At 45.4% G+C, this 25595-nt stretch overlaps 2 protein-coding genes across 2 annotated transcripts in view; one reads left to right on the top strand and one right to left on the bottom strand.

Annotated features, from left to right (window-relative positions):
* Positions 1-7056, top strand: part of T265_05188 (hypothetical protein) — a gene marked incomplete at both ends in the record, with an annotated part of 39458 nt that extends 32402 nt beyond the window's left edge. The window contains 2 exons of the mRNA XM_009170132.1: positions 2770-2839; positions 6887-7056. Of these exons, the coding sequence (XP_009168396.1) occupies positions 2770-2839; positions 6887-7056 (240 nt within the window). The remainder of the gene's footprint in view (positions 1-2769; positions 2840-6886) is intronic.
* On the bottom strand, positions 1370-24706 carry T265_05187 (hypothetical protein; the record flags this gene model as incomplete). The annotated part of the gene is made up of 13 exons (XM_009170131.1): positions 1370-1986; positions 6260-7052; positions 7758-8086; positions 8402-8520; positions 9897-9987; positions 11600-11706; positions 13787-13862; positions 13984-14627; positions 16742-16866; positions 20065-20139; positions 20743-20943; positions 20979-21178; positions 24499-24706. 13 exons carry the CDS (start codon positions 24704-24706, stop codon positions 1430-1432), a joined length of 3525 nt encoding a protein of 1174 aa, XP_009168395.1.
* Between the last annotated feature and the right edge of the window lie 889 nt (positions 24707-25595).

Below are 25595 nucleotides of genomic sequence, written 5' to 3'. Positions count from 1 at the left end.
CTTCAGTGTCATCTGTTTCATTACCACACACAATAGACTGTTTGAGAAATCAAGCGCCGATTAACCCCTAGGGGTGAGTTACAATCAGCGCAAGATATTCCGCCGACCTCGTGCCACCTGATGAAGAAGAATTGGGCGAGTGCGTTAAAGTAACTGAGCGAGCAATACACCCTCCGCAGACTGAAGTAACGCTACAGGGTTGCGCTCAGCTAGCACGCCAATCCGACCGACGTAGCGAACTAAACATGTCGTTCAAAAGACGGACCCGAGTAAGCAGCCGAAGCAAAAGTCAAGCGGAGCTCACAAATCCAGTCGGACGAATGAACAGTAAATGCTCTGCATGGGATATTTGAATGTTTGAGGGTTTGCTTCTCAATCCAAAGCAGAAATACAGTAAATCTACAGAGTAATTGAATATGTGTGGTGAGATATGTTTGTTTGGGAAGGTTACATTACTTGGACTGTAGAAGTCTCTATACAAAAAGTTACGCAACACGAAATGGGTACAAAACAAGCCTCCGTGCAGCAGATGTTTAGCACCTAGGACGATGCAACCAGTTTCTGTGCGTTCTATGACATTACCATGAGTGCCTCCGTTCGCCACATACATGCGACTTTATAGAACTGGATTTTAGTGATACATACAGTCGGTTCGACCAAATGTGCCTAGTATGATAGGGCGCCATATTATGGCGGTCAGTTCCCAAGCCCCGTTTTCCATGACCTCTCACCCACCAACAATTATGATTTTTGTTAGAGCACAGGTTTTCGATTCAGATTGAAAAACTTACATGGATCGGAATACTCAAAAGTTACCGTCTTTGAACTACTTCACTTTTGCTATCGGTTTTGTCAGTTAAGCTTAAAGCTAAGATTTATTTTCACATAAATATACTGACGGAAAGTCAGGAATCCAAAGCCGAGTCATTTCGAACAGCGCCATAGACTTAATCTTTAGATTATTCTGTATCACATAGCACTTTCATTCTTAAGGTTAATCAGGCTCCCTCAGGTTGTGCTCTCTACATGGAATGTAGAGCGCCCGAAAATGGAACTGAAGCTTTGCGAGGTTATATACCAATACAGAAACTTGAGTTAACCCGCACGTTTGCTATTGTCCCGTCGTCTGCATGGTGTAGGTGAACAATCGCACTACTGTCGCCGCTGGTCCCAGAACTTACTACTGAAAGAATGACGGCTTCCTTGAATTCTGTATGCGGCTAGACTTGGCTCAAAGCAGATCCAGCTCGTACGTCATCTGAATCAAATCAATCGAATGTCGTAGCTCACTTGAATAAACAACCAGTACAACATCGATTAATGCTCTCAACGACCGATACTATGGAAATCAGGCAACGGAATATGATACAATTTATCTGCCCAAAACGATTGTACAGCTTATAAGTCGAAAAAGAGTGGATTCTAATTTTTAACGCCTCAGGTCTGAAAAACCTGCATTAGATCCAGCCCGTAGTTCGGCAATTGCCCCATCGACGAAATTGAGTCGTTCACGAAGCTCTCTGAGACGTTGTTCCGCTGCAAAACTTCCAGCATCCGATTCAAATGGTTCGGAACGATCAATTTGGCCACCTGGTCCACGGCTGCGGTGACGGCTGCGTGCTCGACGAAGTTCGGGGTTGATCACGGGCTCGACCACCGGCTCAGCAATCATTGCGCGTTTGCGAACCGGTGCATCGTCAAACTCACGCTCCTCGTTGCGCTTCCTCTCGTGTTTGCCCAATCGCAATAAACCAGTGGTGTGTGTAGGACGTATAGTGAAATCCTCAGATCCCATATCTGCATGAGGTGTTCGAGGCCTCGTAATACGCTCCATTGGTTGAGGAAGGGTTGCACCGGAACGTCGGACCATTCCACGTGATGTGTCTTGATAAGTTTGGATGAATTCATCATTTGCGTCTCTCTGGCGCGCAACATTCATCATACCTGATTTCGAAACCCGATTACGAGTTACCCCATGTGGATATGCTAAAAAAAGGATAAACCGAAATGCACAAACATTTTCGAAACTATATAAGCGAAGCTCTAATCAATAAATCTTTTTGTTAAGCCTTCCGTGAAGAAGGGGAAGAAGATACCCTGTTCGTTAGGCTGAGGACGTAAAATTAGAAAGACCCTCATTCATTAGAGTAATGGTCAAGCGTGGTCCCGAAAAACTACCGATCAGTCATGTGCTCCATTCGGGATGCAAGATAGCTGGCCCATAAACTTTCGGATCCAGTGGATCCAGTAATCTTCCATCGAACTGCGATGACTAACTGCAGCGTTTAACTTCACCGCGAAAATAGTCGATTTCCCTGTGAGTCGAAAGGGGTTTCGCGCCTCAAACAATGTGATATAGACCAATGCGTTAGCACCACAACTTAGTTTGCTTCGAAAGTTGACTAAATCATTCAAGTGAAATGCGGTCGAAATAATCACCGAGTATCCGTTATCCGCCTTCTTCATGACAATAGTAGTTCTCATTACTTAAACACATTAACCCCACGCAATAAAGAATGATGCATGACCACAAAACGGCACCAACTGAAATGTCATCCAGTGAGTGGGGTCAATTAATGCTGAAAACCCGAAAAGCACTGAATAGCCACTTCATCCTTATTTGGAACCATCTGAGGACATTCGTACTCGTATCCTTCTGGTCAGTACTATTCAGCCGCAAGTAGCTGATTAGCAGTGTGGTTAACTCGGGCGTAGATGGTATACAAAATCACCTAAAGTAAAGCTTTCAAATCCTATCAACATTTACAGACCCTACATGCAATGACCATTGCATCCACAACACTCGTGATTGAACAGTTCTCCTCCTGTTCTTATTCTGGTGAGTTCGCGTCAAAGGAAGAGAGAACTGGGTCAGAGTTTGGCTCTTATTGGAGCTTATCAGAAGTTTTCATCCTCTGTCATGCTGTGAGTTGAACCTCAGGGAGATTAAGCACGAGACAAACATGGTATCATAGTCCCATCGACGCAACCTGAAAGCATTCGCATTATCGTGCTCGAGCAGATCACCAGTTCACGCTTGAGCATCAAGATCAGTCTATCGAAGTTCTCCAAGGACAATCCAGTATCTGTCCTCGTTGCACTGATCGAACGACCCGTCGACCAGAACGTACCAATCAGCCCCACGGAGGCTGAAAACTTGCTGGACAAATTTTGAGTACTGGTAGTTAGATTTGTAGGATTTTTATTGTCTGAGGTATAAATATCGGCACGACCAATGATATGCACTACCGATATCCCCTGATGAGAATGAAACTTGAGTCCAGTGCATCATCTCCTCTGTGTTAACTCACTAGAGCTGCAGGAAGCATTGTTCGAATAAGAGTTATGTGAATGTAAACGTTCAACTAATTGTTTGATGGGGCTAGTTTTCTTAATCTCAGAAATATTACAAACGGAGGTCCGCGCACAATTTTGCATCGGAAAGGGAACTACCCTATGGATGGAAAGCATATGTCGCACTATCACCAACATCATTGACAGCAGCGCCAGCTGAGAACAATGGTGTCCGCTAACTAATCCATCAACTGTAAGGTGTTACTCACGGCAACTGTCGTTTTTCGGTGAGATGCCGAGGAATTAAACCCACAGTTTTACAATAGCTGATGTAAATCAAGGGTGTTGACGACAAGGTTGCACCACGGAACTGCCGAGTCATACAGTCTTCGTCTCAGATTCACATCAGTAGGTACTTCTCTGTACGGTGTGGCCACCAAGATCATCTATATGCCAATGAAGACCGACTTGTGTGAGAAACACGACGCACCTCGGAATTATCCGGAAAAGATACTGTTTCACTCATGATGTGCGGTTCTTTTGACTTAAATGTAGCTGAAAAACGCACATAGGGCGTGAAATATAGCTGCGAAGTACTCTGGAAATATAAGCTCTGATTCCATTGAGCAAGTTTACAAATCCTTAGATTGACTTCTTTGTCGATGTTCAGACTCTGAGAGTGGGTGAACATCAATGTCCCACATCGAACTGCTTTCCCTGAAATATCCAAACGGTCACTCTCAGACTGTCATTTTACTGAGTCCCCTTCTCCAATTCTTATTATCACAAAATTTCAGGCGGGTAAAAGCGTACGGTGAGCTCTCCAAAAGCTTCCCTGCAAAAACTGGTATCTGAGAAGGATGTCCACTCTCTCCATTCTTGTTCAATTACATCATTAACGAAATAATGAGGCGAACGCTGGACGGCCTCAAAAACTCCGGTGTTCAAACTGTTCCTGGCGAGAGCCTTGTCNGACATCGCCTTCATCTTTGAAGACCTTAGCGAAGCACAAGCCCTGTTGAATAAACTGACCGCCATCATACCATCATTTTGCATGCACCTTGCACCTTCAAAGTGAAAAGTCATGCTTCAGAACGTATCATCTGCGAACTTATCCCTTGCAATTAAAGGAGAATCACTGGAGATTGTGGAAAACTTTACATACCTCGATAGTTTTATTAGCTCTGACGGAAGTGTGTCTGAGGAAGTCAGTGCAAGAATCTCAAAGGCTCGAATCACCTTTGCTAATTTATTTCACTTGTGGCGTCGAAAAGGCCTCTCACTAGATCTTAAGGGTCGTGTGCACCAGGCTACATTGAGGGCCGTGTTGTTGTATGGGTGCGAGACATGGCCTCTGTGGACAGATGATGTGAGGCGTCTTCAGGTTTTTTTACCACCGATGCTTCAGAAGCGTGGCTGGTTTTGGATGGTGTCAGCGTGTTAGTAATGAGGTGATTAGAAAGCGGGTATTTGGCTATGTTGCAGGTACTTCAATCAAGGAAAACATCCGGCACAACCGACCACGATTGCTCGGTCATGTATTACGCATGCCGAAGCACCGAGACGATTGTTGTTCTGCGTGCCTCCAAACAGCGAGGTGGACAGCGCATGACTTGGCAGAAAGGCGTGAAAGAGATTACGAAGAGTTTGCGTGTTGCTGCTGTTGTATGCCTTCCAGGATGGGGTCCCCGTGACCCCACCTGTGCTTGGCTGGAGACGTTGCAAAACATGGCAGCTGATCGATCTTAGTGACGTTCGTGCTGTCAGTTTCTTTCTAGATTGTCTGATTGAGTGCTTGGAGGTGTAGGCTTGACATAGGCCAGCACTAGGTCCCCTCCCTCATCCGACTTTTTTCTCTTCTTTTCACTTGAAAGCCCTAGAAATAATTAGACGAACGTCATGGTTGTACGGCAGTGAAGCATCTGATGATGTTGCTGCCTCTGATAATGATGACGTTCACTTCTCCCGGCTCATAAACAGGATGACGATCGCAGCTTCACGCGGCTGTACGTATACGGCTAATAAAAACTAAGAACGTAAGCGAAGGACAGCATGCCCTCACCGTTTCTGGGATTGTTTCCAGCATAATTGTAGGGAGGAATTAGCCTCTTGCAGGTAAAGAGAAAATCCTGATGTGTATCACCGAGCTAAAATACCTCCGCAGTCGAGCACATTTTGTCGAACAAAACAAGAGGATGGGGGCGCGATTATTCGGAAGCATAATCTATTGTACGACAGACCGTCAGGCAAAATACTGAAAAATTATATGGGACGACAGGTGACTGACCAACAATCCTCATCAAACTTCCATATGACCTGTGGCAAATGTCTGCCTCACTGAGAATCTAAGTCTTCACTGCAGGTGTGACATATACGCATATTATGGTGATCGTAGGGGGACCGTCCTATAGAGACAGCTTAGATGCTATCCTAGAGGTAAATGAAACTGCTCAATGTTTGTATATTGTACGACCCGGAGTAGCATGCAAAGCGTGTGCCAATTCTGCAAACAGTCCGATGCCGATATGGCCATGCTCCGGATATATCAGGTAAGCGACTCCTCTGAAATCTCCATTATTCAGTACCATTGGCACAGAGACAAATGTAAGTGTTTTTTTTAATATACGCTCAGTATGTGACCTACAGATGAAAATTATCAATCAGTATGCCGAAGAAGAACTTCTGACACTAAACCAGTAATTATCCCGGACTACGAGTTTTATATTACTATTAATATTATATTAATTTGAACGCAGCACAGTCCCCTGAATGTCGCAACACAAATGACACTCGTGATGTCTGACTTGTGTCGGTTTCAACGCGCAAAATCCACAAGCAAAGAACAACCCGCGGTGTTGTTGACTGCTATTACTCAGCACAAAAATCATCTAGCAGATAGTGCTTGGGATCAAACGTTGAAAAAAGGCCGGTGCGTGCCAAGAGTGACTGAGTCAAATGGACTTACCTAAATTATTGCCCAAATCGTAGTCCATGTATAGGCCTTTCATCTGAACACCGGCGTTTGACTTGTAGGGCAATTCGGATTCCACGATGCGCTCACCGCGATGGCGCTGAGCTCCCCCGTGGTTCGCCTTGGAGCGATGTTGATGGCGCTCGGAGATCGCATCACGTGGGGGCTTAAATTCACCTGGCATTCCACGCGGTGCATGACGAACACGGTGCACCACCATTTCTTCAGACTCACCATAGATGCCCGGCACTGGAGGAACTTCGGCTCTGTGCTTCTTGCGAGACCCACGGTGTCGCTGAGAAGGGAATTCAGTGTTCTGTTGGATAATCTGCTGTTCAACCGCGCGAGATGATGCGGGGGATACCGACCTAGGTGTCGACGTCGAGCGTGAAGTTGATCTGGAAGACCTAGAACTGCCAGACTCTAATGATGAGTCCGTAAAAGACCTCCGTCTATAAGTAGGTCGTCCACGAATGGGTATTTTTGACAGATCGTCGCGTTTCTTTTTTGGGTTTCGACGGCGACGAGCGGCCTCAGCAGCAGCGCGGCGACGTTCGCGTGCCTCTACAATCGCCGCAGCAGCTTCTGCTTGCCTTCTTATCTCCTCCTGATCAATTACAGTTGGAGTTTCGGTGGGGCCCGCGGAGTTCGGAGAGTTCCCCCGATTAGAGATCGGTATAGGGAATGGCAAACGGGGTAAGCGCGGCGGAGGTGATGGCTGGTTTGTCCGACTTCCTGAGGGGCGAGTGACGCCACCTGCTAAATTGGTCATGTCAACGGCAGACGACTGACGAGGGAAAGGTAAATAGGGGAAGCACTGGGAAGCACTCAATTTCAGGGAAGTTAGCCAAATAGATTAACCGCTAATCGAAAAGTCTCTAGAAACTTAAAATGTCGATTATTCCAACACGAATTAGACAGCTGTACAGTATTTGGTGGCTGTCCAGCGTAGGTTGACCTCATTTTCAGAATTACATACCTGTTAAATGTCAACCGTCAAAGATAAGGACGATTGCTGATGGCTAGTGTAGCCTATGTCTATCCTCAATATAAAGTGTTTTTGAAGTCCACATAATTAACAAAAGATGAAACCAACGGGATAACGGTCGGGTGCCATTGCCATCGCTGGTGTGGTCGAACATCAGAGGATGGTGGGCAATGTTTTGGCCCCAGCGTCATGTGATCAAAGAACTCGGTATGAAAACGACTCAGAGCTCGTCATCGATGCGGGTGACTAGGCGGATAAGAGCGGAAAATAACTAATCCGACAAGAACACGTCAACCAACCGTCAAAAACATTGGCCAGCTAAAGGAAAAAAATAGGTTTTTGCAGAGGGTCATAAGGAAATACCCCAACCATAAGAAAACAAATGGATGAACTACTAAAGCAAAAAGGTTCAGCGAATCCACTGGTGTTTCCCCCAACTACGGAGTGGGGTTGCAAGCGAACAGTAATGAGTAACAGGATGAAGCAGGAAAAAGTCAAGCTCACCTTGAGTCGTGGGGCCAGTGTAATTTTAACACCGGGGCGACTTGAAGCCGAAGGTAATTCGCCTACAGTAGGTGGTGGTTGGTTGTTTGTCTCGATCATGTTATCGTGTTCAACTTCTTGTCTTTGATGTTGTGTAGAGGCAGCATGTTGAACAGCGTAAGCTACGTTTTCCTCATATTGTTGGATCTGTGGTGCACGACGAGGAACTGGTAATTCATTGTAGGAAGCTGCGCTTTCTGGAACATGACGCTCCGGATCCCCTTGAGCAGCTCCAGCTTTATCTTCGGCAAACGGACTTCGACTCTTTCTCCGCCTGACACTCGGGGAACCTAGGTAAACAAGGGGAGACTATGAAGGCAATAGCACTAACCAATGTGCACCATTCGACCATCAAGTGTCGGTTAGTACCCCAAACTAACGATGTCGATACGTCATCAAATCAATTAGTCGGGCTACATTGAATCGACATGCTCAGTTCTTGCGAACGAGGGGTCTTTTTATATAGCTAAATGAAAAACTGATAATGAGGTGAAAACAGCCATGTCATGTGACCAACAGGCATCTCATTGATCAAATCAACTGTCCTAAGAACGATATGCTTGTATGTGCAATTCCGGTAGTCGTTATTAGTTCAGTATACTTACCTGCACGACGTAAACGGGTAACATGACTTCCAGGTACAACATCTGGCAAGCGCTCTCGACGAACAGCTTCCCTAGCCAGTCTTCCCTCCGTTCCAGAGGAGGGACTTCTGGACCATGAACTGAAGAAAAACGATACAGAATAAGGGGAACTCCGTCGAGTCATGAATACACTGAGTAGCTTCTGTTAAGATGCTCGAAGAGCGTTTGTCTTCTACAACAGAAAATTGACGCGCAAACCAGTTCAAGACAATTGAGTGTCCCAAGGCTCACAAGGAAGGCAGCTGTTTTTGCACGCTAGGTGACGCAAAAGCAATAAGCAACCACACGCGAAACAGGGTAGTACTGCTCCTGCACGACTGGCTGCTGGGTGCTAGCCGCGATTCCGGTAAATGTCGCAACGCAGACAGGGACGTCTCACTTTATCTCTCAATGAGCTTGTGCTTAATTGTATCGCCCATCCTCACTCACTTACTAATAGGTAGTTTCCACCTGATTCTTCGAGGATTAGAAAGGCTTTTTTAACTGTGAATATGCACTTCGGTGAACTCGATTTCTTTCCCGAAAAATTGTGACAAAGTAAGAATCGCATCATATGTGCAATGAGGTGAAGAATCGAGGACAAACTTCCACATAATTTAGAAAACTATTCAAAAATGTCATCATTTGGTGAATGATATTAGGGAACGCTGCATACCCAAGAATGTGTTACTTTCTGCATCTAGTTTGGATTGGGCTTAACAGTGTTTCACACTAAACTAACGCAACATATTTCAGGAGCTCAATGCGTATCTAATCAAAACTGCTGACAAATCCAGTGAACAGCCACCTTTGAAAAATTGAAAGTTCTAAGTTGAACAGAAGCGAAGAAAATCAAGACAGAAAAGGAAAAGTGGTGTCTCCCGTTTTGCATAACAGTAAATGTACATACGATCTTGAGTCAGTTACCAAAGTGACATGATGACTGATGAACGGCCGCCCTGACAAAGCCTAGACAAAATAATCGATATCAGTGCTACTCTAATGATCAGCTGAATCAACAGAAAACAACCGCTAGACTTCGTGTTTATTATGGGTGAATATTTATGTGCAGATATGGACAAATCAATCCACTGCGCTGAGTCACATTCATACGAGAATATTTTTTTGTTTGTTCTCAGGCCCATGGCTTAAACTTAATAACTGTGTAGTGATTCACCAGAGATCTAACTGGTTGGGCTATCTCATCCCGACTACTAAACCACGTCCCAGTTTGTTGTTGGTGAGTATGTAGTCTGGTATATCCATTCATCTAGAACTGATGGATTCCTCGGATAACTGGCATACTCCAAGGAGTGCGCGCAATCACCTGTTATGAACAAAAGATTCAGTTAAGTATCCTGTGAGAACCAAATTGGTGTGCAAAAGAGTATACTAGGCGAAAAGCACTACCTACATTGCAGCCCAGATAGGTAAAGGGAGATCAACCAGCGAATGAATATTTTATTAGTCAACTCACGTGATGAACTGTCTTTCCTCACCCGCTTGTGACGACCGTGAACCAGATCGGGAACTTGATCCTGTTTGATCGCCCGAGCGACGTCGGGTGGCTGCAAACGGAAGCAACGACAGTTCAGTGAATGGAACAATCTTCAGATGTTGCACAAAATGAATGGTGAGAGAGAACGAGACGCCGTACTCCGTTGAACTCCGTTGTTGAACAGCTTAACTCTATCAGTCTCTAATATCCTGGTGGTGCGTGTTTACTACCCACATGAAAATTCGAGGATAGGCAGGTACATAAGAAACAACAAAGAAACACAAAAGCACAATAAATGCGCTCTTCCAAGCAGATAGCTAGCTGACGAAAAAATCCATTTGAGAGCAATTAACAATTCCTTCACAATTCCTTCACTGGAATATTCACTGCTATCTTTATTACGAAATAATTTAGCGGTACTGCAGCTCATCTGATCGGGTGAGTAAAATGGACAGGCAACGTGAACAATGCAGCTCAAGTGCACTGTTTTCCATACTTATTCATGAAAATGCTATCTTACGTGCCAGAAACCGTATCGCTGCTTGTGGGAGAAAAAAAAACAAAACTTACAGAATCAGATGATCAGGTGAATTCATTAATTACGATATCCTTCAGTTGAAATTGCTGTACAAAGTTCGCCTTGTATTTCAGTATTCAAGATACCGAACTAGTTCTCCTGATAAAACACTATTAAGCAGGTTGGCAAAAGCTCCCGAACAGCTCACTACCAGTTCCGATCTTCCTAAGACTTGTTCTGTGGACCTGGGCCCCGTTTATTTCCCATTTTATTTCGTAGATGAACATCCAATTAGACGTAGATATAGATAAAGACTCATGAAAGATTCAAATGAATCTCTCGTCAATAATATTTGGCCGAGCCTCCTGTTAACACCAGCTTACTCTGGAAATGTGTTTGCCTCCACATACATTGAATATGGCACAAGACAGGCATGAGGGTGAAGCAGGAGATTAGGCATCTAATGGAGTTCGGAAAGAACAGAACCTGCAGTGAACTGTCTAAGAGTTTTCACCAACCTTAAAAGTACAACCATCAAGAGGAAAACACTGAGTTATCTTGAATATCGTTCCAACTGAAACGTGAGGCGGCACATTGCATGGAGGAGTATTATAGGAGTTCATTTGAATCTCCCCTTAACATTGTCATGATTTGCAGCGGAATTTTCACGTCAACACACAGTGAATACAGTACTAAAATACGAAATGGAAATTCCGATTATGGGCCACTTAGGGAGTAATATGTTGATTGAGAGTTTCCAACAATTTCATAAGTAGTTTCCTTTCTAGCGTCATTCCTCGGGTCAAAAAGTGTGATAAACTGGCCATAGGAGAGCAGTCACGCGGTCGGATAAATACGACACCCACGAAAACCGGATTCTAATATGCTAGTTATAAAGGCTGGGTGTGCTTAATTCACTGTGCCTTTGTAGGTGTCGTTTGCGGCACGAACGCACTAAAAAACCTCAATATAAACATGACAACCCTTCAGCCCCTGTCAAGGGGGGATTAAAACGAGGGCAGTGGAAATGTACATTGTGCACCTAGACAGAGAGAGGAAAATCATTCGCAAGATACACATGAAAACTATTGGAGCACGCCGTAGAAAAATAATTGTCTTGGTCATTGCAACAAACATAAGGGCCGAATGTTATAGGATGTCTTACCTTTCCCCGTTCTAGTTGACACCAATCCGGTCGCCAGACTTGGTGCGGCAACCCACGGGCGCTTCACTGGTCTTTCATGAGGAAGCGGCGGTACATCAGATCGACATCTATAGAATCAGATAGAACGATAGTTATAGGCTCATTCTGTGGTTAAAAGACCGACATATTAAGGGGGATGAGAAGGCCTTTATGACTGTCCACTCAAAGCACTGGGTTGCTTTGTGACCTATCGACTAAAAGATCATTAAGGCAAGAAGGCTTTGCGGTGTTCAAATATCCATGAGAATTGGAAAATTGAGTTAATGCTCCTCATTGCCCATGCACTTGCCATTCTTCAGGGTCATTTTTAGTCCACAGGTTTTGAGCTGTTTCTGGATCCCTTGTAAGAGATGTAGGAAATGCGGCGTTAAAGCACTGTATTCAAACCCTTAAACTGTCGTGAAGTTTAACGTATATCACTCACTTTTCTTTAGCTGACAACATTCGATCAACTGTAATTAAGTTTTGCGGATTCAGGTTTCAAACCCCACTTGTTTGCATGTCATTCTTATTTTGTTAAACGATGTGTTCCATAACTCAATCGAAACTCGCCATTTATTCTATTGTCACTCTCTAAGTGATTACAATGAAATGCAATCAAATTGCCCAACTCAGCAAACAAGCCAGAGACCACCATCCACGCTAGCTGAGCTACCGACATTTTCATCTATTGATAAGGCAAAATATCATGTCCAACTCCGAAGCAGGTTGTCCTGGGTCAAAGTGTGCAGAAAAATTTCCGCAAATTTCCCACATTGTCCGCATTCCTCATAGCCTTGCTGGTCAAGCAGTTCCCTCATTAAGACACTGTATTCTGATGATTGTTCAAAAGTAACAATCATTATGAGCCAGTACTTGGTTATATTCTGCTCACCTGACCACGCATTTCAGTTAGACCCAGAGGTCGATCAAGGACCTCAGAATAAGACTAATTAGCTGACTTTCGAAACAACCTAGGGTGTACTACTACTGTGCGACAACTTCACTTTACATAAACAAAGCCCTGTAGACAAAAGAAAGGCTGGAAGAGAGGAAGGACGAGTGGCCTGATAAATGCACCCTTTGAGACCCAATGATACAAATTTCTGATGCCACAGTAGGGTGCCAATCGGTGAACGTAATTCTGGGATTTGAGATTTTTTGACTTGATTTGACCTGTCGTATAACCATCTAATGCACCTTCCGGTGCCCCCTACTCGAATATTTAAGGACACCCTTGAAAACTACTAGATTATAAGTTTAGTTTGTAGCCAAATAATATTCGTTTGTTGTGACAAGATATTCACAAGTCCCTACGACACAAACATAGGGGTTTCGCGAGGTTCGGCTTTCTCTTGTCGCCTACAAACAACTCAGGTTTGACGATGCTGCTCCTCAGCACAAAAGATTAAGCAATTATCCGATTATCGTAGGGTCCGTGAGTGTGGCAGTTTGTCTGAAGTAAACTTCATACAACGGTTATTATCTCATAATCACACAGATGTGACGATTAGGTAGCAACTTTACTGCAAGCTGATATTTTCGGTTGTCGGTAAATGGGATTAACCCGCTCAATGTCTGCTTCCAGTGTTTTAGAAAAGCGAGCTAAAACGCCTAACTGTCGGATTTGACATATTCAAACTTTCAGATTTACTTTCTTGGACAATCCCAAGCATTCGGTGGCTCTTCATATTTTATTTTTCTGGGGACCCCTTTCTCGATTCAGAAAGAGCATAAGTTAAATCTTCCGGTTAACCCTTGTTCACAACTGCAACTCCTGTTGAAGTTTAGCTTTCTAGTACAGAAATGATGGGAAAACATACCACGGTGTGAAAATGGGTGACCTCAGGATGCGTGTTCTTCTGGCGTTCGGTTACTACTGATGACATGTACGGTCAAACAACTAGCAGCAGAACTACTTCCTTTGTTTGACAATTCAGGTTAACATGATCTATTGCTGATAGGATTTTCCAGTGGATATTGTGCCTCAAAATAATACGAACCAATAAAGTACGGCATCCCGGACGGGAAGGATGCGAAAGCCTCAACGCAACTCAGGATGCTTACCAGTAATATTCACTCCGATTCCAATTCAAACGTATCTGAGGTTAGAAAGGGGTGCATTGTCATGCAACTACAAAATTACCGCTACACAAAAAAATCGTTTACCGAACTGGAGAAGACGGTGAATCGGAGTGATTAGGTGATCCCTGCCAATCTTCGTCTCCCTGTGCACGGTGGTTACCTAACAGTATACAAAATAAAAGAAATACGGAAGGTTAGCCTTGATTACAAATAACCTTACAGTCTAAGATGACGTGAAGGTACGAGGTAACAAGGACAGTATAGTGACCGATGAAACTCACCATAGTTCCAAGCTCGCGGATGACGATTTTGTTTTGGAGCACCGGACGAGTTAGAACCAGAACGAGACTTTGAAGAGCGTTCTGAACCAGAAAGTGACGGTCTAGACGCATGTTTAGCCTCCGTCCAATATCGTCTATTGTCTCTCCCTGATAGCTCTGATCCAACTGCAGCACCATGAGTAGCCCGGTAACCACGACGACCCGCACGACCTTCTGATCGATCGGAAGCGGAACGGGAATCCGAAGATTGACTGTTCGATTCGGATGATAAGCTGCGGCTATGTCGAGCACCGTGACCTCTTCCTGCACGGCGGTCCTTGTTGCGGATAGGAGAACTCAAGTAGTCTTTCATTGCTTGGGCACATGTGGCCTTCCAAGAAGCAGCAACTGAAGCTAGAGAGGAGGCAACCGACATGGAGTCGGTTGACGAGGACCGCGAAGACGTTCCTGACGAACTCGATGCCGAAGAAGAGCCAGTATGTGATCTACGTCGGTGACGCTGACGACCCCGACGAGTATCAGATAGGCCCAAACGCCATTCAGCTATTTCGGTGGCTGTTGGCGGCTGGAGGTCTTCCGGCAGGAAACGAAGACCGGTAAGCTCCGTGCGCCCCACGATCGCGACCTGATAATAGCAAGGCCAGCTGAGGTTTTTAAAAAAAAGTATGAGAAAAGTATAAGACAGGCTGATACAGCAATCGAATAAATGTAGTAGTCGTTCACTTATGCGCTGCAACGCCAGTGAGAAGTTGCAACCGTAAATCTGTTTCTGATAGCCAAAACATCAGCCAGCGTTGCTGTTACGCAAACGATTAAAACGAGTTACAGGCTGATACAGCAATCGAATAAATGTAGTAGTCGTTCACTTATGCGCTGCAACGCCAGTGAGAAGTTGCAACCGTAAATCTGTTTCTGATAGCCAAAACATCAGCCAGCGTTGCTGTTACGCAAACGATTAAAACGAGTTACAGGCAGCTTCTGTTGCATCACCGGTAAAAATAATGTAGGATTCATCGTTATAAATCGGTCCAACCACAAATACTGCATTCTGTTTCGCTATTCAAAACCGCATGATAGCTGATTATGATAAAACGCACTGACTAAAGAAAGGTAGTCTCCACTACAATAAATCTCATGTCCCTCAAACCTCTGACTTTATCACAACCCGTGACTGGACTTAATGCTGATCGAGTAGTGAATTTGTGTAAGGTTGGTTATTCAGTTACATCCAAATAGAGTCACTTTCGCCGACCATATATCCATAGGTGATTCCCTGTGCGAAAGTTCTGGTTTTACAGCTCTCTATGGAGTAGCACCCTATAACGGGGGATCTCCATCAATCACGTCCAATTTCTGTTATCTGTGTGGAATGAATTCCTACCCTCCTGACAACGAAAGCTTGAACGAATTTATATCTGGATTACCAGCTATAATACAGCCCTTCTAGAGTGAAATGAATGAGTCTACATTTTAGGGTATCTCGCATCCTGTCTTCCAGCACACATACGCAAGATAACTTTTACAAAAGTAACGACAAACGAGGGATTAACCTAAACTCATTCTCTGAAAAATGTCCGCCGCTAAGGAGAGCTCAACTGTGTCGGGGTCCCAACATCGGCATTATGAATACACAAGGTTCGCTTCGCCTCTATTTCACATCTACATTGTCGCAGGTCCGCGATGTGAAAGAAATCCGTCATCCTGTTTACCAGAAGGAATTTAGTACAAATCTCACCCAGGCGATCATCTCCTCTGAGCTTTTCCACTTACCAATTTTCCACACATGAAGGTAGCGCGTCAACTGGGGCGCGAACTTTCCAAAAAGGTCAGTGGTTCAAAGAAACCTCCGTCTTTCAGTTTATTCTCGATAACCACTCAATATCTCAACTATTCTGTTCCCTTCGGGTTGCGTGGTAACTGTCCTGAAAGTGTTACAGGTTGAAAGTTCTTGATCATTTTGCCAGACGCCGCCACAAGCGACAGCTAGTACGCTGTTCATTGTGTACATGCATACATAATTATTCACCCGTTGCAAGAGAGGGAGTGTTGCGAGCATACTAACCAAAGCCTAAACCCGTTGGGTCACGGACAAAAGGATTCAAGCGCTTTCGAGTCTTCCCACTGATTCTTAAAGAAAGTCGTATCAGCTATCAGAGCAGACTAAATTTTCAATGACCCTTCTTGTCCAACTGATCCAATGGTCGAAACAAACCTGTCTGAAAGGTCGAACGAAAGTTTGAATACGAAAGTATGAATCATGCGTGCAGGCAAGATGTACCAACCAACAAAAGAACCAGAGGAACGCGGAACGTACAATGTTCGTTCGTGTAAACTGAACGATACACATGACGCGCCGCACCCTTTGCTCCACAATGGTGTGACTTTGACGTCCAGCGTTAGCGAACAAACGAACAAATGGACTATTGGAAAAAGTCGCGACCTAGATGTGCGTTTGCCCGCTACATCCAACAAGCCCATGTGAACTGATAATGCAGGACAACGAAATCAATCGTATGAAAACCCTTTGACGGATTCGGCTTATCATCCCAAAGGGGACAGGCTTAGTGGGGAAAAAATAAAGCAACATACGTCCACAGGTAAACCTATCAATTTTCCGTGCCATATCCCATTTAGCATGTCTGTAAATTCTGGCCCCCGGACATTGTTCCATAAAGTATGTTCTTCATCCTAATCTGAATAAGATCAAACTAGTTTACCAAAGATATCAGGATGTAACAACATCAATCTGGACACTTACAGTATTTCCTCCTTCGAAGCCTGATCCGATTCCTCATTCACAGCGGAGGTGGGGACTTCCAAAGTCATACGTTTTTCGGCAAGATCTTTTTCAGTAGCCTTTAATATCTTCACCTTTTGAAGACGCTGAAAACGCGAAACACACTATATGACAAATGCAGCTTCTAGACGCACAACTGGGGTTACAATTGTATCCTAAAAGGCGGGATCAAATGATTTCCAGAAGCTAAAAAAGCTGTCGACAACCAGACCCTCGATTACAAGGCCCTCACAAGTCCATGAATGTGACATTTTGTTGCGAGGAAGAAGATCCATACCAAAGAAATATTTGTGGTTAAATGATATTTATCATCACCATCGTCACCAAAGACAGCAACATCAAGGTTGACACATATTTGACTGCCATACAACCAAAAGGTTCGTCTAGTTAGAAGCCTTAGAGTGAAAAGAAAAGTGCGTGAGGGAGGGAGGGGACCTAGTGCTGACATATGCAAGCATTCGGAGGTGCCTACACCTCCAAGCACTCAAACAGATAATCTGGAAAGAAACTGACAGCACGGACGCCACTGACATCGATTGGCCACCATGTCTTGCAACGTCCCCAGCCAAGCACAAGTGGGGTCACGGGGACCCCACCCTGGAAGGCGTACAACACCAACAACACCCAAACTCTTAGCAATCACTTTCACGCCTTTCTGCCAAGTCATGCGCTGTCCACCTCGCTGTTTGGAGGCACGCAGAACAACAATCGTCTCGGTGCTTCGGCATGCGTAATACATGACCGAGCAATCGTGGTCGGTTGTGCCGGATGTTTTCCTTGATTGAAGTACCTGCAACATAGCCAAATACCCGCTTTCTAATCACCTCATTACTAACACGCTGACACCATCCAAAACCAGCCACGCTTCTGAAGCATCGGTGGTAAAAAAAAACCTGAAGACGCCTCACATCATCTGTCCACAGAGGCCATGTCTCGCACCCATACAACAACACGGCCCTCAATGTAGCCTGGTACACACGACCCTTAAGATCTAGTGAGAGGCCTTTTCGACGCCACAAGTGAAGTAAATTAGCAAAGGTGATTCAAGTCTTTGAGATTCTTGCACTGACTTCATCAGACACACTTCCGTCAGAGCTAATAAAACTATCGAGGTATGTAAAGTTTTCCACAATCTCCAGTGATTCCTCTTGAACTGTGGGGGATATGTTCACAGATGGCACGTTCCGAAGAATGACTTTGAATGTGCAAGGCGCATGCCAAAAGATATTATGATGGTGGTCAGTTTATTCAACAAGGCTTGTGCTTCGCTTTGGTCTTCAAAGACGAGGGCGATGTCATCAGCGTACTCCAAATCGACAAGGCTCTCGCCAGGAACAATTTGAACACCGGGGTTTTGAAGACATTCCAAATTTCGCCTCATTATTTCGCCAATGATACCATTTTTGTAGGGAAGCTTTCGGAGAGCTCACCACACACTTTAACCCGCCTGAAACTGTGAATATATGGATCGGATTATGTTTACAAGTATCTGGGGCATACCCCGTTGAGCAAGTGTAGTTAACAGAACTGATCGATCAACAGAATCAGAGGTATCCTTGAATTCAAAGAATACCAAGATTGTGAGTCGTCTGCACATGTGGCGTTGCTCTAACACCTGACGGAGTGTGAAGATGTGGTCAACGCAGCCTCTACCCGGTCGAAATCCCGCTTGATTCTCACTAGTCAAAGCTTCACGTGCTACCATTAGACGACGAAGAATCAGCGACGACAGAAGCCTTGTCACAACAGGCTTCAAACTGACATCTCTGTGGTTACTACATTCACTGCGAGTAACATTTTTGAAAATGGACGCTACAATCGATTCACCCTGGCTGTCTGGGACGTGCTCCTTCTCCCAGCTAGACCGAAATAAGCTAGACAGGCACAGGTTGAGGAGTCCACCGCCATCCTTGAAAAGAGCAAGTGGAAGGTCATCAGGACTAGCAGCACGATTGAGCTTCAGTAGAGAAATAGATTCGGACACTTCTGAGACTGAAGGCGGCTTCATATTTACGGCCCACCTTTCTGCTGAAAGCCACGATTCTGGATTGGAGGTAGCAGATGGCCAGCTGAATTGCTGTTTGAAGTACTGTGTCCAGCGGTTCAAACGTTCTGCTTTGCTGCACATCAGACAGCCATTCTTGTCTCTGATTATTTCGCTGACAGGGTTTCCGAGCACCAGATGAACGAATTAAGTGGAACAACTTGCGCACATTTCCAGCACTTCTTGTATCTTTCATTTCTTCCGTCTTTCGGGTCCCCCAACTGCAAGTACACTCTGTTTTACCTGGCGTCGGCTGGAGTTGTGGTGGCGGTCAGGGGGGATCTGTCGCCGGGTCTCCAGCAAAGACACGGTCCTATCAGAAATCCAATTATGGAATGAGGTTGGCTGGGTTGTGTCGCAAACAGATTCCGGCTTTGAGTAGTGCTTTGGATGTGTTTTCCCAGTGGCCGTTTATACCCGACACCTTACCATCTAGCATGCATTTGAGGAGCTGGTTCTGAGAGTTTCGTTTGACTTCTGGGTAAACTAGTTCCTCAATGGCTACGCGAGGTGTGCGAGTTTCGCGTTGCCAAGTAATGGATTGCCTGTCCCTGGATCGTCTCCAGCCTTGTCGACTGGAGAGCCGAACGGTCCTCTACGATGTACATGGCTTAACCAGCGTAACCTGTGGTGTGACAAGCTGATCCATCGAGGGAAATTGAACTTTCCCCAACTTCAGTATTACTAATATGATGTTTCCACCAAAACCGCGCAACGCTTCTGAGGAACTACTGGCCAAACAGAGTCTCCGGTGATGCTCCGCACGCAGTAGTCAGGTCTCTGATCCACAGAAAACAGGTTGGACGCATTGCATACTCTACCTTTAACAGTCTATCCGATGGCACGACTGTACAGAAGTGTCGGAAGCTTGCAAACGCAAGAATAGTCAATAAACATGACCTAGCGAAGTTTACGTGGCCTTCGATTCGAAATATGTTAGGTAGAACCTAAGTAAATGCAGTGAAATTTGAGTCAGAGGAAGGTTATACTACGGCCCAACATTCCGGTCTGACACTCATTCCTTCCAAAATGTTCCCAAAACACATAGCAAGTGCAAAATCATATCATCGAAGTTAAGGGGGAAGACGGAATTAAACTCTTATTCACTGGAAACAGGAAATACTCTGAACTTCTAATTAACCACTGCCACGTTTGGGCGTTCTCGATGGAGAGCAGTAAAAAAAAACTACGACACTAAGAGCAAGAAAACAACAACAGGCAACGATTATCGCAGACTTACCTCACGCGCCAGCCGTACCCCACGTTCCCAAGGAGTTTCTTCTTTCGGTGGAGATTGTTCGACCGTAACTTCCATCTATAGAATAATAAGTACCGATAACGTTGAAAGTTATAGCTTCGGTCAATGAAGTCCTGCGGTCACCCCAAAATCTCGAACAACAACAAACGCAAGCACAACAGACACTGCGTTCGTTTCACATATGAACTTTTACCCACACTTCCAGGGCCTTCTCATCGTTCCAGTCACCCAGTGACACACAGACACATGCCACTTGGACCAACCCCACAAGGGCTTCCGCCAAAGGTGCACAGCATATAAAGTTATGGTCGGCTAAGGTCAATATGAAAAAGCTAAACAAGGCAAACGGTGTTAACCTTCAGTCTGCGTTAGATTTGGAGATGCTGTCGGACAGGTCCCGAGCTGTACTTGTGCAACGAAACTTTCAGAGGTAAAACCATAGCAGTTGAAACCAAGATAAGTGGTTTGTAAAAATAAATGCTCCCCAAAAGTAATTTTTTTCGGTAGAAAATTTTCCTATACTAATAGAGGTGCTACGACCATAATAAGCAAGGGTTTTTAAGAATGCGTTTTGTTCATTCAGTCGAGCCATATGCTATGAAGAAATCACTCACGTCACCCTTACGACAAAAAATTGCAAAATAGAACACGCAAACAAACCTCTTCAAATTCCGAAAGGACCTCGCCCTCTTCCGAGCTATGACTGGCGTTTAAATCACTCTCATCCCCACTTCTCAGCTCTCCATCATCTTCCATACTTTCTTCAAAGTCAGAAGTACGCACGTCTTTGAGTGAATCCCATTTTTCCTTTGATCCAGTCACCACACGTTTGCGTGGGACGGCTTGAGTTTCCTGGGCATCCTGTACAGTTGAACGAAGGCACAAAAGCTACAAACCTTTGTATGATGAGCCAAGGCATCATCATCATCCTCAAAATCTAATTGATCGTAGGCACCTGTGTCTATATCTGCCATTTCACGGGACCTCCAGGCGAAAAAGCGTTCCAAACAGTCGCGACGGCGGTGATACGACAGAGGATGGAATATATGACTGGTGAGTAATCGGTATAACCACAGATAAGCCGCGGTCCAGCTACCTTCGAACGGCGGTCAGAGCAGACAAAGCAGCTAAAATGGTAAGAGACACGAAAGGCTTGTAGGTCAGTATCGGTTTTCACAGAATATTTTGTGTGCTGACACCTTGAACCGGCTGTTGATCTCATTCCGTTATTTAATCGTCAACAACTAAAATTGTAACAGCAAACTGGTTGAAACTTAGCACACAAGTCAAAGTTCTTTCAAGAAGTAAGTTGCGGAGCTGAAGAGGGAAAGTGGCGGCGGAGCCTTGACGGGCAACATTTTTAACAATGAACCTACAAAAGTACTCGGGAAGATTTTCGCCACTCCCCCGTGGAGTTTGGAAAACGGTTGAAAGTAAGTCATCACCATAAAACAGTGTGAACGACTAATTTGAGAGCGTTCTTAGACCTAAAAAGACTAAGCCCCGGCTTCCTCTGTGTGTGGAAGCGTTCGAGAAGCTCTCGTAAGGTGAATTTGTGGCCAATATATCCGTGACAGGAACGAAACCCCTCTTGATTTCCGTGAGTTTGCTTTTCGAGAGTGCTGATAGGCCTTTGTAGGATAACAGCTGTTCGTGACTAGAAAGCGAAGATTATCTTGGTGAGTCCCACATTCAGATCAAACACCTTTCCAAAGACATCAATAACAGTAAATGTCTAGGGTAATTCTGGTTCTTCTTTCGTCCTCCAAGCATTAATAATTTCAACTCCTGCTGTGACGCCCTTTCGGTGCCTATTTGCCATGCCACGCAAAGGAGGCACGAAGACCGGGATACTGCCAGGTTGCCCAAGTCTAGAAAGGATATGTGGTTAGGTGAGGTCATCTGCCTTAAGCCATGCTGAGGCCCGTGTCATGGCTATCCATTGTGTTCACATTAACACTTCGTACTAACTATTCTTTCGCTTTCACTTGGTCGGTACGCAGCGCAGCTAAGATTCTCGCAGGACACTGGCTTCGACTTTCGAGCACTGGAAGTCAGTGGTGCCGAATTTCGCGCAACCCGTTTATCTGATGTGTTTCGGCAGTAGAGTTGCATACGGAGTTCCAGAAAGTGGAACAAAAGGGCATTTCCAGATGGGTGATGCTTCCACATAGGTAATTTTGGAGACTCACTGAACTACTTCCTCGGAACATAACCCTGGTAGGCCTTGTAGTTCCCTACCATATCCTGTAGCGTAGATGGTACAATAGTAACTGATATAGTTCGTGCTTAAAAAGGGTCGTTGAACTTGTCGACTGCATTGGCCGAACGTGCCACGATTGCCTTTGTTTTTGACTTTGAAAGCGCGCAGGACCGAAACGCCGTAAGTGTTGCCTTACATAGCTAGCTTCATAAGGTACTCTGTCGTCTCCACTTACAGAACCTGACCTTAGAAACACCGTGCCATCCCGAGTCATCGAAAAGGATTGTACCGAAGTTTACATGAAGCAACTGCGTAGGTCTCTCAACAAAACTATCCAAGCTAATTCCATGATCACCTAATACTATATGACATTGTTATACACTTCATCTGGAGGAAAACATATCCGGGCTTCAAACAATTTTGGAGGACTGATCGAGATAGAGGGCGCCCGGCATCATCTAAGATTGCGTACAGTGCTTCCAGACACAGTCAACGTAAAAAATATGCTGTCCGAAAGGGAATTCAGTAGGTGGTTTTGGTGTGTTTGATTCACATTAGGGTCTGACTGCCGGGTGTGCGCATATGGCGCATTTCAGAAAGCGCAACTAGAAGAAGCAACCGACAAGCGCGTAATCAAGATCTATATAGGTGTTCCAGAATAACCGACACTCAATGGCTAATGGTGATGCGATCTGCTCGTATTAGAGGCAGGCCGTATGCGGAACGTACCATGCTGCCAAAAGGCTCATTTTTAGGGGGCTAGTGCTGCACAGAAACGACATGCTCGGTATGTAACTGCAAAAGGCGTTCGTGTTGTCCCTGCCTATTCAGTTCAGTCCACCGTGATCACTCAACTAGCTTCAGCAACATTAAATCTACCTATCTGCATAGCAGCCCGTTGTCCTGTTTGTTTCAGAGCATGGACGTTAAAGAACACCAAGTGAGCTGAGCGTCGGGAGTCAAGGAATGACTTCGAAGTGTCTACAGCCGTTGTGGCAGAGGTAGTCGTGGGTGTTGCGGTTAACGTCATGAAGCTGGTGTCAGCAACGCATTGAGGACGAAGAGAACGAATACTCGGAACAAGAAAAAGAGGCATTATCAGTGGCCTGTTTTCGCTTGCGGGTCTGCTGTATGCAGCAAGGCGGCCCGGCTAATGACACCAGAAATCTGAGGTATGGGATTATTTGTAATTCATAGTTGTACGTGCCATGCCTACATAAAAGGACGATTATGATCCTCAACCAAAGCGTAGCAGCATTTGCGCATCATCCGGCAACGACATCGTCAGGCCTCTCGAAATCATCCTTCAGGCCTCGACGCCCAGTCTATCTGGACGCTCTCAATGCTTTTAATGTCCGCAAGAAAGGCAACAAGCCGCTCTTGCTCTCACACTAGACTCGGTGTAAACGCTGCAAGAAATGGCTTCTAATCGACGTCAATGTCAGTTTCTACCCAGACTTCTCGAGTGAGTGTCTGTAGGTGTAAGCACCTCGGAGCAATTGTAGTAAGCTAGCACTAAGTCCCCTCCCCGTACACTTTCATTCTTTTCCTCATTATAACGCTAGCAAATAAATCACGGCTGTACGGCAGTGAAGCATCAGTGTTGAACACTGGTGGCATGCTGTCGATGATGATGACGAACAAACCGTTAGAACACCAGAGCAGTCTACATCTTAAGGAACAAGTTGTCATATGTCCCAACTCACAAAATCAGAACCAGCAGATCGTGTTAACCAGACCTCTAACTACTGACCATTCTAGTGTAAGATCTTACCTAGCCTCGAGGCTAGGTAAGTGTCACTCGTACACTCCACACTAAAACTCGCTGGGTTTAGAGCTTCACAAACTGTCACACCGTGGTAAGGTCCAGTCTGTGACAAGGGACAATCAGAATAGCACCATCAGACACTCATTTATGCGTATCCTCGCGCTGACAAGCTTACTGCCCCGCGCTGAGAACATAAAGAGCAAAGCTACACCCCTTTTTCATTCGTGCCTTTCAGGTAAACGGCAACCGCTGAACAAAAAGAACAAAACCGACCCAGAAAACTTAGGCAAAAGCCTGGAGTCCGTGTATCCATCCTCGAATCCTTTAATCCGTGAAGACTACACGCCTCGGGGAACCAGCGACAAACTCAAAGGACGCTCCTGAATGATTGGTCAGCGCGTCTGTGAAGGTGCTGTAGGCATGTATGAAACGCTTGTAAACAGACGGATATGGGTAGGGTGACCTCGAATGGAACTCTTGAGCACGGATTGATACAAAGGATCGAGGCTTTTGCCCAAAGTTCCCGGGTCGGTTTTCTTCTTGTCGGTCAGTGGCTGTCGTTCACCTGAAACGCACAAGTGAAAAAAGGGTGTAGCACTGCTCTTTATGTTCTCAGCGCGGGGCAGTAAGCCTGTCACCGTGAGGATTCGCATAAGTGTCTAATGGTGCTTCGAACCGGGTTCTAGAAAAAGCGTGGACAACCGTCGGAGGAAGGTCATTCCACGCAGCTACTGCCCGAAATGAGAAAACTTTGCCGATTGAATGCGCTCTGAGCTTGAAAATCTTCTTACCAGTCCCCGCCGTGTGTTGGCTGGGTCAACGGTGAAAAACCTGTTGTTCAAACAGGTCCTAAGTAAGAATTTGGTCCCCTCTGGGGCGACGATACTCCAGGGGAAAGAGGTCAAGCATCGCTTGACGCGTCTTGTGGTTCACGGACTTGAAGCCGGCAACCATTTCCGTAACGGCTCTCTGAACACACTCAATGAGAGTAGTCGTTCGTGCATCCTGAGTAGACAACTTTGTTGGCGTATTCAAAGAGCGGTCTGACTTAGGCCCTGTACAGTGTCTGGAAGTCCATGCGAGTAATACGGGAGAAGGTACGTCGGATCATCCTTAAAGTGGCGATTGCCACTTTCTCATGGTGCAGTGAGAAGGACGAGTTTGAGGAGACCCAGATACCTAAACCCTCTCCGGCGTCTATCTTCCTGATGTAATCTGGTCCTTTCTCATCATGCATGGCAAAGGCCTCCGCTGAGTCTCCTCCAAATTACATATGGAGGCAATTTTCGTCAGTAAGAGGAAGGTAGCAGTCCAACTACCACTACTTTGCAGCATCTGCATCCATTTGGAGGACACTAGCATTGGAAATCCAGGATTTCAAGTCATCCGCAAAAGGTAGACATGGACTTGCAAAACATCGTTGACGTAGATGAGAAACAGTAGCGGTCCCAGAACGGAGCCTTGACGAACTCCAACGGAGACCTGCGCTGGAGAAGAGTAGGTGGAATCTACCTTCACCCGGAGTAATCTGTCTAATAGGAA

Source organism: Opisthorchis viverrini (assembly GCF_000715545.1).
Source record: "Opisthorchis viverrini unplaced genomic scaffold opera_v5_94, whole genome shotgun sequence".
NCBI lineage: Eukaryota > Metazoa > Platyhelminthes > Trematoda > Opisthorchiida > Opisthorchiidae > Opisthorchis > Opisthorchis viverrini.
This window is presented reverse-complemented; position numbering and strand designations above follow the sequence as displayed.